The sequence below is a fragment of the Asterias amurensis genome, chromosome 1 (genome assembly GCF_032118995.1).
Source record: "Asterias amurensis chromosome 1, ASM3211899v1".
Classification (NCBI taxonomy): Eukaryota; Metazoa; Echinodermata; class Asteroidea; order Forcipulatida; family Asteriidae; genus Asterias; species Asterias amurensis.
The window spans coordinates 24,253,647-24,267,391 of record NC_092648.1 but is presented as its reverse complement, the minus strand read 5'-3'; the positions used below and the strand labels follow the sequence as shown (position 1 = coordinate 24,267,391).

At 38.5% G+C, this 13,745-nt stretch overlaps 1 protein-coding gene across 1 annotated transcript in view; it reads right to left on the bottom strand.

The window, feature by feature from the left end:
* The window catches only part of LOC139939221 (pancreatic triacylglycerol lipase-like), an 82,505-nt gene extending 74,614 nt beyond the window's left edge, over positions 1 to 7,891 (bottom strand). Inside the window, exons 1-4 of the mRNA XM_071935026.1 lie at positions 7,825 to 7,891; positions 6,503 to 6,810; positions 4,973 to 5,213; positions 2,720 to 2,853 (exon numbers count right to left, since the gene is read on the bottom strand). Of these exons, the coding sequence (XP_071791127.1) occupies positions 2,720 to 2,853; positions 4,973 to 5,213; positions 6,503 to 6,810; positions 7,825 to 7,891 (750 nt within the window). The remainder of the gene's footprint in view (positions 1 to 2,719; positions 2,854 to 4,972; positions 5,214 to 6,502; positions 6,811 to 7,824) is intronic.
* Between the last annotated feature and the right edge of the window lie 5,854 nt (positions 7,892 to 13,745).

The following is a 13,745-nucleotide window of genomic DNA, read 5'->3' as shown; positions in this document are numbered from 1 at the left end:
TACAAAGTATTGTAAAGGCAAGCCAATTTATTTTAAGACAATGACAAGTGAAATAACTCCATTTATGATTTAAATAATAAAGCAATAAACTCACCAGATCCACAACCAACTCCTTCAACCTTACCAAGTACCAGTGGGAAATGAAGGCCCCCTGTGAGCAAACTGCAACCAAGCTCAATGGATACCACTCCGCACTGTTTTTAGAAATATGCATAGAAGAAACACACTCTGTTCGCATACATAGTTCCATACGTCACAACACATCATATACCGAAAATAATGCGCAAGACTAAACAAAAAAATAGTTTGTTTTGTTGATCATAGGAGTGGAGCTAAATATAATTACATGTAGGCAACAAGTATTTCTTTAATTGTAGTTTAGTGACTATATACTAGCTAAAACCAGGGTAAAATAGAATAATCAAACTTTGAATGGAACTACAAAATTGTCGAATGGACACCAAAGTACGAGAGTGTGATTAGTCTGAACAACTACGTCATTGTATATTATAACGGGCTGAATATATTTTTAAAGGAATTTCAAGCGAAGTTGGCGTTTGCTTTGCTTTGCGTAGGGCAATATCAGGTGTTCTGATGTAAGGTGTCTTTCTATTTGGGATTTTGGACCCGATTTGTGGTTTTTGAATAAAATAAAACTTAGCAAAATTGCAAACTGTGAGAGTTGGCTAATAAAGAAATAAGACAATTTGTTTTGTTTTGGTTTTTTTATAAGTCAACACTCAGAAATTTGTTAAATCTTATCCTTTGCACTTTTGCTAAATGGTGTACAATTTAGGATTCTAGACAGGATTACTCAATAACTGCCTCGTACAATTGTAGTTGTTACTATTTCGCATTCCTTTTTTTATTCACGATTGTTGCCAAATAAAACCACGTAGTGAAATTATTTCACCCTTCTTAAAAGTCGTTCTCTCCCAATGACATGCAGCACTAACAGAATAATTTCAATTGGGGGTTGGGGGGGGGGTGGCTAGATGGCAGCAGACCTACCAGTGGAAATGTGAACATGTCCAGCGACGTAAACATAGAACGTTTCGCAAATTCTCTGTACACGCGTCTTAGCCGTGAAATAAGGTGCATGCTGGTCTAGCTAGCTAGCAAGCTTGGTCCCTATCTAGACCAGCATGTACCTCATTGCGGAATGGGTATTTCGACGGGTCTATGACAATTATTGTGGTCTTCTGCCACCTAGCGTTGAACAGACTCCCATTGCGTCAGGCCTACATAATATAATTCCTGATCGTAAAAGTGTTGACTTGTTGGGTTTTTGATTTCCAAGTCGATCATTAAGTGTATCACGGTCAAAAATTTGACACAATTTTCGCTATGCTTGATCTTTTCAAAATGTCATGGACAGATCTATAATAAAGATAACGTTTCCTTTACTGATAACATTTACTTGTGTATAATGGCATGCAGATTCATCCGCACCTGTAGTTTCTGTTTTAATGTAAACTAGTATTGTTTTAGGTAAAAGAGTGAACAATTTCACTCTCTTCCGAGTTGTGTCAGTTTTGCTTTTTTGAGAGTGAAATCTGCACCACTCCTCTTCGTGAAAGTGGTATGAACTTTCTCTCTAAATTGAGATAAAAGTACCCGTTGTTCACTCTAAACATATTTATATGTCATTATCTCATTGAGAGAGATGGTAAAAGGACGCAATCCCACTATAGGTCACGCCCAGCCCCTTTATTTAAACTGACTCATCCACCGCTTACCACCAGAAGCAAATAGGGAAATGTATTTGTTTGTTGACAAATTTGCCCATCATTGCCTATTTCTCAATTTTCACTTAATTTCTGAACTTTATTTAACCCCAAAAAATTCACCCACAAATGTAATAAGTGTGCGTCCTATAACAAACTTTATTTCATTCCATTAACATAATTCTGTCCCACTGGAGATCAGTGCCGGGTACCAGGGAATTCTGTCTGCCGGAAATTCAGTCCTCCTCATTGGAAATTAACGTAGGGGTCGGATTAACGTAGGTGTAGGAGGAGGATTCAAAAGAGGGCGCTATCAGGAGACGTTTGTACACAGTTTTAACTTAGGCCGTGTCCGAAACGGCGACTTCGGCTACAGCTACGGCTAGATCGCGCGCGTCTGCTATTTTTCAACACTGGTAGACGCGCTGATCTAGACGTAGCTGTAGCCGAAGTCGTCGTTTCGGACACGGCCTCAGTACAAACTTCTTCTACAGCGCCCTCTTTTGAATCCTCCTCCTCCAATGTAAATGGGGGACCGAATCTCCGGCGGACAGAATTCCCATGGGACACGGGCATCAACCGAATTCCTCATCTTGTTGTTTTTGATTGGGGGGTTTGGGGGGGGAAGTTGAAAGCTCAAGACTCATTTTGATGTCAATTCTGGCTTTTTAAGTATCTCCTATGTTCATCTGTGTTCCTTTTTATGCTTGTTGGGCCTTTCATATTCTAGTTGTTAACTGGTTTTGTATTTTTTTATGTGCTTTTTTATGTGCTTTTTTTTTAATTTCTCGGATTCAGGAGACATACGCCTTTCGGCGATAGTTATTTTGTTGTTACTTTTTTTAGTTTTTAAAAGCTCTTCTTGGTATCCCGCTGTTGTTTTACTTTGTTTTAAATATTTGTTTACAAGTATACTTCACGTACTTGTAAATGTGTTTGCCCGAATACATATTATTATTATGAAAGGGTTGGGCGGTTTAAACAAGATTTACCGGTTCCTCAAGTCCATACGCTTGGAGGCTTCCATCCGAATGGATGACGTCAACGAAGTCGGCATCAGTTTTATCCAAAACGCACTCCGGCTTTCCCACATAATCTTTGAAATCTGGTCTCGCAGGGTCAAGACCTGTAGATTTGATAGATTAGATAGGTATAACATAGCCCTATTTTTATAGGACTCTTTAAATTTGCGCGTCGTGCGTCTTGCGCACACACGGCAGATTGTGAGAGTACGAACAAAAATGGCAATTCCTTAACGTTGGGAGCTGCATTATTTCATGAGAATGTCGGATTTTTGAAGAATATATGACGATCAAAACCCACCGCAGAAAAATATATGCTGCCATGGAATGTGAATCTGTTGAAATTGGTTCTTTCTTGCAGGTAAGATTTGAGTTATGAAGCTGTAAAAATTTTCCGCCCCAGAAATGTACCCCGATGTCCAGGACGTCACTGTAGTACAAAACGAAAGGCCGCCAGGGCTAGGTATAACATTGTTAAATCCGAAGCTGGATATAACACGACGTCATCTCTCAGCATTTTTATCAAATATAATAAACACACATACACACTAACACAATAAAATTCAAAAACATTAGAACTGCACACATTTAAAGGCACTATTGGTAATTACTTAAAATAATAGCATAAAACCGAACTTGGTAACGAGTAATAGACCCCTTTACAGATAGGCCGGAAGTGGTGTTTATGATGCATTTTGGGGGAGTTTACGAGTAAGCTATGCACGTTTTATGCGTGACGAACATCCCAAAACATCGCTTCCTATCCCAGAATGCATTGTTTTTTCCTATCTGTAAAGGGGTCTCGCAGGGTCAAGGCCTGTAGATTTGATAGATTAGATAGATATAACATTGTTAAATCCAAAGCTGGATACAAGACGACGTCGTCTCTCAACAACAATAATATCAAATATATAAATATATCGAATAAACACGCACACATACACACTAACACAATAAAATTCAAAAACATTAGAACTGCACACATTTAAAGGCACTATCGGTAATAACTTAAAATAATTATTAGCATAAAACCGAACTTGGTAACGAGTTATGGGGAGCTGTTGACGATAACCAAACATTGCGAGAAACGGCTCACCCACTGAAGTAGAGTAGTTATCGATAAAAAAAGTAATTTTCGACGAAATTGATTTCGAGACCTCGGATTTTGAATTATTTTGATGTCTCGAAATCAAGCATCTGAAGCACACAACTTCGTGTGACAATGGTGTTTTCTTCTTTCATTATTATCTTGCAACTTCGACGACCGATTGAGCTCAATTTTTCACAGGTTTGTTATTTTATGCGTATGTTGAGATACACAAGGTGAGAAGATTAATATTTTGACAGTTACCGAGTGTCCACTGTAATAATTCATAGTCCAGCAGTATAAGATTGTACATGAGAATTTGTTGAATTAACCAACAAAAAGACAAGATTATAGTTCACGTCAAAAATGCAACTGTTTGGTTATCACTCGTGAAATAACGGCAACAAAAACTGACTTGGTTAGAAGTGCAGCAGCTTTCGATGTAGTAAATTATATTATCTTCATTGTATGACTTAAACAATCGAACAGTTAAAAAACAAACAAAGTCTTCCTTCTGATTTCATACGCAAGGTCCAACTATATTGGGTGGCCGATTTTACCTGAAAATTGAGATTTAAATTTTTGAAAAGCTATTTTGTTTTCAAATTATTTTGATGAAAGCATTCGTTTAAGGTTTATTTTGCATTAAAAACAAAACAAGTGGCCAATTGTTAACGGTGTTATAAACAATGAATTATTGCTATGACATTATCTCACGTCCACCAGACATGTACAAATGTTTTGAATCAGCATCATTTTTCAACATTCGTCTTTCGAGAAACAAATCTTTAAGAAATGTCTTTTGGCATAAATCGGGTCATGTGATGTTGATACTGAGAACTCGACTCTCGGTCATGAATATGTATGAGGTATAGTAATATCGAATTCACCCGAAAATAAACATGTTCTATTTGTTTTTACTGTACTTCATCATACATATTTCAGTATACTTTTTACTTGTACAACAATTATTAGGAGCAAGTGGATCTGGGAAACTGCGTCTGTGAAATAAAATTCATCCTATAGGATAAAAAAAAATCTTCCTGAAATTCGTATGCATGAACGCAGGGGGTGTGGCTGATGTAGATGTAAAAAAACGCAACCTCAGAACTGAAGTCAAGTCTATATGTCCTTACCTGTAATATGCCCGATCTGTCCTTGTAAGAAATCGCCAGTGTAGCCCGCCAAATGGGCACCAAGGCTGTGCCCCACCAAGTGAACGTTTGCGTAATCTAGGTCTAATCCTGGATGCTCGTGCAACTTCTTCAGCAGTACTGCAAGTTCCCTTGCAACTAGTCTGGAATCCATCTTACTCCGAAAGTAGTTTATATTATCGGCCGCCAACGCCCAATTTACCATGATGATGTTATAGTCGCCCTGTAAATGACATACTGTGTTAAACCTAGGGGGAACAACAACTCCAGTGAGCGGAGAAGCAATCATGGTAAACTTACCTGGACCAGCCTGTAAAGACTACTTATTAATTTGACATAAAGACCCGGTCACACAGGCCCCAATAACGGGAACGAAAACGAGAACGAAAACGAGAACGTTAAAAATGCACGCCATCGATTGGTTGAATGCAGAACCCACGCTCATTCAACCATTAAAGGGCGTGCATTTTTATCGTTCTCGTTTTCTTTCTCGTTTTCGTTCTTGTTATTGGGGCCTGTGTGACCAGGGGCCGATTTCACCAAGCAATAAAATCCAGCGCAAGACAAATTTTGAGGTATCACCATAGTGATTCGTATTGTGACATCACACTTTTCTTAGCAACTACGATTGATTTGCAGCTAATTACGATCAATCTTAGAGAGAGGTTGTAGTCTCATGTGATAGGCCTACCTATCTCACGTTCATATAGCCATGTGCTCGCCAAACTATACTCGCAAATATACCAGATGATTGTTTCATTAATATTGTTTTATCCAAGTTCGCTACAAACAAGGTTAACCTCCATCAGATGAGCAGACCCATATTGTGCCATACACATCCTTTCAGACAGAACTGTGTTATAGGTTAACACCCATAAAACAATTCTTGCGGGACAACATCCAGGGTATCACCATGCCACTCTTATACTTCTACGCAAAAGCTTATCCTAATCATGTGACTTAGCAACTGTCTCTATAATCTGAGGAATTCAAACTTAGGTGGTGACTTTTGATCCACACGCCATTACCAAACAACATTCAAATCTAATACGTCTATGTACAACATAATATGGGTGCGTTCGTTTAGCTTCCCTGGGTCGACCCCGGTGTGTGGCGGTTTTTTTCCAGGACGAATGTGGGTAATTATCTGCACATGTTCCTCCTAGAAAAAGAAAAACGCCACACACCGGGGTCGACCCGGGGAAGCTAATCGAACGCACCCTATATAGGGTGCGTTCGTTTAGCTTCCCTGGGTCGACCCCGATGTTGCGTATTATATTTTTTTCCAGGACGAACGTGGGCACACAATTACCCCACGTTCGTCCTCGAACCAGAAAAAAAAACCAGGCACGTCACCACGTGAGCCTTCCCGTGGTGACGTCAGTGCACCTCGGGGTTTTTTGTCTGGTTCTGGGGTAATTGTGTGCCCACGTTCGTCCTGGAAAAAAATATAATACGCAACATCGGGGTCGACCCAGGGAAGCTAAACGAACGCACCCATAGGCTACATACCAATTCCATGAACGCATCGCACATTGCAGATTCGTATTCGTTTCCACTGCTGCTCGTCCAACCGTGGATTATCACAACTGTTTCTCTAGAGTTGGAGATATCGCCGAAAGTGTTGGGATCGTCCCAGGAAAGCTCATTCCCGCCACCCGAGCACTTGTTTTCACCCGTCAGTTCACGAGTGAACAGGTAGAACTGGTTGTCCATGGTTGCCAGACGAGATGGGTCCAAACTGGACCAACATGGTTCGTCGCTATTAAAGCAGAAGAGGCCATCGGGGTTTACGGTGCCATCACGGTCATAACACTCGGCTGAAAATGAAGCATTGTTTCTTTATTTATTCCAAGCCCGCATATAAAAGCCCGGTCTATACTTCCTGCGAATGCGAATGCAATACGAATGTTGTAATCCTTCTTGTTTAAGAGGCAAAAAGGTGTCCACCGAAATAGATGTTATCTGCATGTTGTTGCATAAATTATTGTGTGTATTGATGAATATAAATTAGACACTGGACACATTTGGTTATTGTCAGAGACCAGTCTTCTCACTTGGTGTATCTCAACATAAATTATACACAAAATAACAAACCTGTAAAAATTTGAAAATTTGAACTCAATTGGTCGTCGGAGTTGCTAGATAATAATGGAAGAAAAAACACACTTAAGTTGTGTGTGCTTCCAGATGCTTGATTTAAGGACATCAAAATCTAATTCTGAGGTCTCGAAATCAAATTCGTAAAAAATTACTTCTTTTCGAAAACTACGTTACTTCGGAGGGAGCCGTTTCTAACAATGTGTTATATAACTATCAACAGCTCATTGCTTGTTACAAAGTAAGATTTTATGCTCACAATTATTTTGTGTAATTACCGATAGCGTCTACTGCCTTTATTAATAAAGAATAATGTGTATGCCGCGCGTTTGTACATTCAAGCTTGTTAAATTAGGTTTATGTATGGTTTTATGCAGACACAATGCATATTATATACCACTTTTCCATTTAATTGACTCGGCCCATCGTAAACGACATTTAATTAAATTTCAGAGATTATTATTAGCCTATAACAAAATTACACTCAGAGTTTGTGTACAGTAATTATTTTGAACACACTATAAAACTCCTGATCCGGGTTCCGCCCCCAATTACCAAACGTGTGACTAGTCCGGTGCCTTTAAAAATTGGACTTCAGCTCGGATTCTGCGTCAACTTGACACGTTTCTGTGTCATTTTGACAATCCGGGTCATACTGACTCGGAAACGGATCAGGTCCCACGGGGATCCGGGTCGAAGTTCTGACCGGGGGATTACAGTTTACACTGTCTTACCATAGGATTTGTTGATCATGACTAGGAGTACCAAAGACCCAACCAGGATACGCGTTAGTTCAATCATCTTGCCCAGCCGTGTTCCCAGTAAAACCTAAAACAACAGTTATACATGTTTATAAGTAAGGGAAGCCCGGAATAAATTGTAAAGAAGCATCTTGTCACTTGAAACCTTTTACTTCCAATCTGAAGTCACTGGACACCACCTTTAGCAATTGCCAAAGACCAGTATTCTCACTTGGTGTAGGGCTACCCCAACATATGCACAAAATAACAAACCTGTTAAAAATTGGGCGCAATTGGTCATCGAAGTTGCAAGAGAACAATGAGAGAAAAAAAACACCCTTGTTGCACAAATTTGTGTGCTAAAAATACTTCAGCTGAAAAAAACTCAAAATCTTCTCAACCAATATTAAAGTTTTGAAGATTACACAACAAACAGACGTACGGTATAGAGACGCGGGGATATTACCAGAACATAGATCCAGGATTCAGATCCCAAATGTGTAAACCTTTACAGGCAGAAGATAGCGTACCGGGACAAAGGAATCCACAAGATCGTGTAAATTCTACTCGTATTTCGAGTCATTCTGGAACGCCAGACAAATTGACCACCACTCCCCCTCCCCACTCCCCGCTTTCCTGACCCCGAATAATGTACAATTGAGACCCGATCGATTGTATCAGTTGTCTGCTATCACTCTATGACGATAAAAGCAATACAAGCTGAGTTGTTCACTTACCTGTTGAGTTGACAGAACACTTCGATGATATGAAAAGCTGAACCGTCGCAGTAAAGGTTTCATTCTTCATGACACCCACACAAACCACGCCCATTGATTGCGCAGTTGCCCATTAAAGGGCCAATTAGAGGCCGAGGATCCAAAGCTTGTGAAATGCACCCGAAAACTGACGTTTTGTGTTTGCCATATATGGAATCTTAAAGCTGTCGATCGGCATTATCTTCACCCATGGCTTGTAATGAAACTTATTTACTATCCATATAGGCCTTTTTTATCCTTTCTTTTTTAAATGTGCATGTACAACCTTTGTTTTATTTCAATTGGTTCGTAAAGTTTCAATGCCTGATTTCCACCGAAATAATTTTTATGTTTTATAAATAAAATAATGCCGATATCATCGGACTCAAGTTCTTACTAATAGAATTAAAACATGTATAATAATCTGAAAACAAGATTTAAATATATAAATGTTACATAAATGAAGCTTTTTAAGTGTCCAAAGTCGTGGCTCAATAATCATCCATACTAAACAATCGTAACAAGGCGAAAAAGTACATTTACAAGTTAAAAATAGTTCATATAGTAATACAAAAAATTAACATAAAAAATGTTATTGTTTTAATATTAATTGCAAGATTTTTGTTATTTTTTTTTTTAAAGCTTGAATAAACTGACAATGGCGGTCAGGCAGTCCAACACGAACACATTACAAGTAAAACTGGCACATATAGGAACAACAAAATATACAAATTAATACACCAAATAATATAGAAAAACGTGCAACGATATTGTATGGTTGGCTGTGGGGTTTGTGTGGGGAGGGGTCAAAATCAGGGACGCCTACCCGATTCGACGTCATTACGTAATGCTTGAGGTAATTGTGGACCGTAAAATTGGATACCGTGGGCTTATCACACAATGTTTCATAATGGTGCCGAGTGTAAAATTTGTAATTCGATAGTCGTTGGCACGTTTAATTTGAGTGACTTATACCTGGTGTACGTTTCCAAACTTTAGTTTGCATGAATGTTTGCAGTCAATACAAATATGGCATGGCATGGCACTTTGGTTGGTAACTTTATTGTGGTGAGCCTAATGTTGTGCTTTAGCTGCTTGTTTGTGCTGAAGCACCTTCAAAGAGTCAGGACCTCTAGTTATACATTGCTCCGTGATTACACCTTGCTTATGTTAATTGCCATTAACGATAAACAGGTACATCAGTAGTGAGAATTACTCTTTAATTGAGTGAAGTAATGATATTGAAATGTTGATTATCATTCGTGGATTGGCTATAGCAGGTATACCGATCGATTGGTTCTTAATGACCGTGCTTATTTGATACGGGTATTTAAAACATACTTTTAGAGGGGTGGGGGGGGTAAATGAAGGACTCCCGATTTATAAAGTCATCAGACACAGGTGTTTTCAAATTTGACGAAAGGTACAACTTAACCCATTCTTCGTACAATATGCGCATACAATTTGATTTAAAACTAATGACACAATTCTTCGTATGCCTAATACGTTCTTAGAGTCTTTTTTGGAAACTCTCGAAAATTATGCTATTTTAAACTCAAGTTCTGATGACTTATATTGACTATGTAGTTCGAAACATATTATCTAGATATAGTCATAATATTATAACAAACTGTTGAAATATAGTATGGTTGCACATGAATAATCGCATTGAAAGCTTAAAACAACGAGAGTAACGTTCACATTGTAATTATTTGATCAGAACCAATAATACTCACCAACTGACACGCACCACTATGTTTAACATGACATTGTTGCCAAAAGACGTTCCGTAATATGTTTTTAATTTAACTTAAAGGATGTCGCAGCACAATCGAAATTTTGTGGTTAAAAGGTAAATTCGAAAATATGTTCAGAGATGTTTACATAATATAGCTAAGGTATTATGGAGCCCCTCTGAGAAAGATTAACAACAATCTAAACTGTACAATTCAAAATATTTTGTGTCCACAAAGGAAGACGTTGCCTTGGATCGGACGAGTTGGTCTATGAAAAGCGTTCTGATGACTTATATTGACTATGTAGTTCGATTTTCATAGACCAACTCGTCCGATCCAAGGCAACGTCTTCCTTTGAGGACACAAAATATTTGGAATTGTACAGTTTAGATTGTTGTCATGAAATATATATGGTTAGGAAGATGTTTTAAAAGTAGAATATAATGATCCACACAAGTATCACTCAAAATTGCACGGTTTTCATTTTACTGTGCAAACTAACACGGTCGGCCATTTATGGGAGTCAAAACTTTGACTCCCATAAATGGCCGACCGTGTTTGTCGACGAGGCTGAAGGAAAACAGTCGATTTCGAGGCATGTTTGTGTAGATCTTTGTATTCTACTTTTACAACATCTTTCTACCCATATGCATTTTGTTACAAACGGTTACAAACGCTTTTCAAAGACCAACTCGACCGATCCAAGGCAACGTGTTCCTTCAAAATATTGTTTCGTAACCTCGAAATATAATTTCGTTTCCCCGAAATCATTTCATAACAAGAGTTCACACTGTGTTTCATTTGACATTTAGGCACGCCGAAATATAGCCTGATCAGTATATTTTAAAAATACTTGTTGTTTAAAACAATATGACGTTCCGAGGCTTCCATAGTTTAATTCGAACCAACGAATATTTGAGTTTTCTGCATTGTAATATTGCTCCAACAGACGCGGGTGTTCCATATTATTATTATGATTTTGTTGATGAAGTCGTTGTTTTAGAGGTTGCCGGGCACATATGGGATTTAATATTATTATATGTATTTTTTTTATGGGGGTTTGCATTTGATGAAACAAGCTTTGGATATGGCACGCGCACAAAATATAACTAGGAAGATTATTTGCATTACACACCCAAGGGATATACTAATACTGATCATGATACTGAGGATTGCGTCGCCAAGCAACATTGGGCCACAACGCGTCCGCACCCAAGTAAGGAGCACCGACAACGGCCGCATCCTTAGACATTGACATAATAATACTAAAGTAATTATATCAACCATAACAATAATCATACTGACCTTGAAATATGGAGCGAACACAATGGATGAAATATACATCTTGAAGAACTGTATATACCCATTCACCCTTTCATCATCCATATAGGGGAGGTTTATCTAATTTTCTTTTGAAATGTTTTTTTTTTGGGGGGGTGCGGGGAGGGTGCTTGTTTTCTTTCATGTTATAGGAATACGTTGCCTTGGATCGGTCGAGTTGTTCTTTGAAAAGCGTTTGTAACCGTTTGTTATAAAATGCATATGGTTAGAAAGATGTTCTCAAAGTATAGAATACAACGATTCACACAAACATGCCTCGAAATTGTATGGTTTTCCTAACATTGCATTTTATAACAAACGGTTACAAACGCTTTTTAAAGACCAACTCGTCCGATTGTCCCTTTAATCTATGGTCTACTCATGCCCTAGACAATCAGGACAAAATAGTTATACTATGTCACATACTGGCTTTCATCATTATTTCTACGAAGGTTTCCTAACCATTTTAGGTCGTGCCAGATATATAGCCCGCTATTTGTTTGATATAAAGACAATTCAAGAGACTTTTGTGTGAAGTTTGTTGTTGATAGAATGATCAAAACATGGTGCATAGATAGATCTCCAATCTACATTAGGCTTATGTGCTTTTTGCTAAAACAGAGTACGTTTCCCCTCGTCAAATTTTATGTAAAATTAATATGTGCTTGTAAAACTAGCTACATTTTGTGGATTCCGAAGTACTTTCTCCATTGAACCACAATCTTCTTTTAGCGAGTCCCAGGCCCCCTCCTTATCATTCTGTTTCCATCGGTTTACTCGCATGGTTTTATCTAATTGTGATAATTAGCGAGGCAAATCAACAATTCTTTTCACACGCACACAAGTTAGTATCTATAACGCCTCCCGGTTTGAATAATGTATACCTACTCACAAGCACTACAACGGGGTATACCCCCAAACAGATTCACACAAAGACTTCTGATTTTAACTTAAGTTTCACCATTTCGGTCTTTTTTTTTCTTTCTTTTTTCCACCTTCTTCTTCCCTTTTGTCATATACTGTTGGGCCTAATGGCTTCTATTCGGGGAGCAATTCAAATAGAAATAAAACAGAAAAAAAGTCACAAAAGTTATCATAGTATAAAACTCATTTTTCTCCTTTACCAGAGGTTGGTTTAAATGGGGGGGGGGGGGGTGGGGGCGTTTAAATGACTCATGGGAAATTACTTACTCCCATCATCACTAAAGTATTTTTTTCTGCGTTTGGCCGTGGAACAACACCAAGTTGTATTATGAAACTCAAAAAGTGAAGCAAATAAGGGGAAATGTTTGATATACATTTGATGTAAGTTGAATTATTGTTTCTTGTTATTATCCTAATGTTTTCTTTCAATACAAATCTGCAATGGACCTGTACTCAAATATCTTTCTCATGGCACTCTAACTATAGAACTGTTAATCAGAGACCTTAAGTTGCCCAACTTATTTATAGTGATACATACACCAAGCAAAACACCGTCGCACACCAGAGTAGTAGGCCTACTGTACTTCTGTTTTAATCTGTTCTCTCGTTGCCTGGTTTATGACAAGTGCAGGATGTTTAATCTGTATCAATATTAATAGCAGTCCCTCCCTTTGAGCGACCCTCCCTGGCTGCAGTTGGACTTTAGGCCAATAATGATTGATTCTGAACCCTAAAAACCTGCAATTCTGTGCAGCGTGAAAGTTATCGACTACATCAGATTTGTTTCGTGCTTTTAAACAACGGCTTCCTAAAGCGCAGTATTCGTTTTTTTATTGCGCACACGAAGCACGCCCTCTGCCGCCCGAGACGCAAAGTCGCAACACTAACCGTGTGCCAACTTCAATTTGAGGCATGATCCCATCACATACCTTCTATTATAAATGAGGATACAAACAAAACTCAGCAGAACTATTCATTCCTTTTTGCCTGTACCTTGGTCTATCCCTGGCCGATCAAGCTTAAAATCAGGCAACTTTCAACTCAACAATGTCTTTGAGCTACCACTTTATTGCCTACTGTGTTAATTTGGCCAGCTGCATGTACCTCTGCACTACTCGTATAAATTGAATACAGCACAGCTATTTCACGCACTTGTCACTTCGTATGTCTTAAAACATGT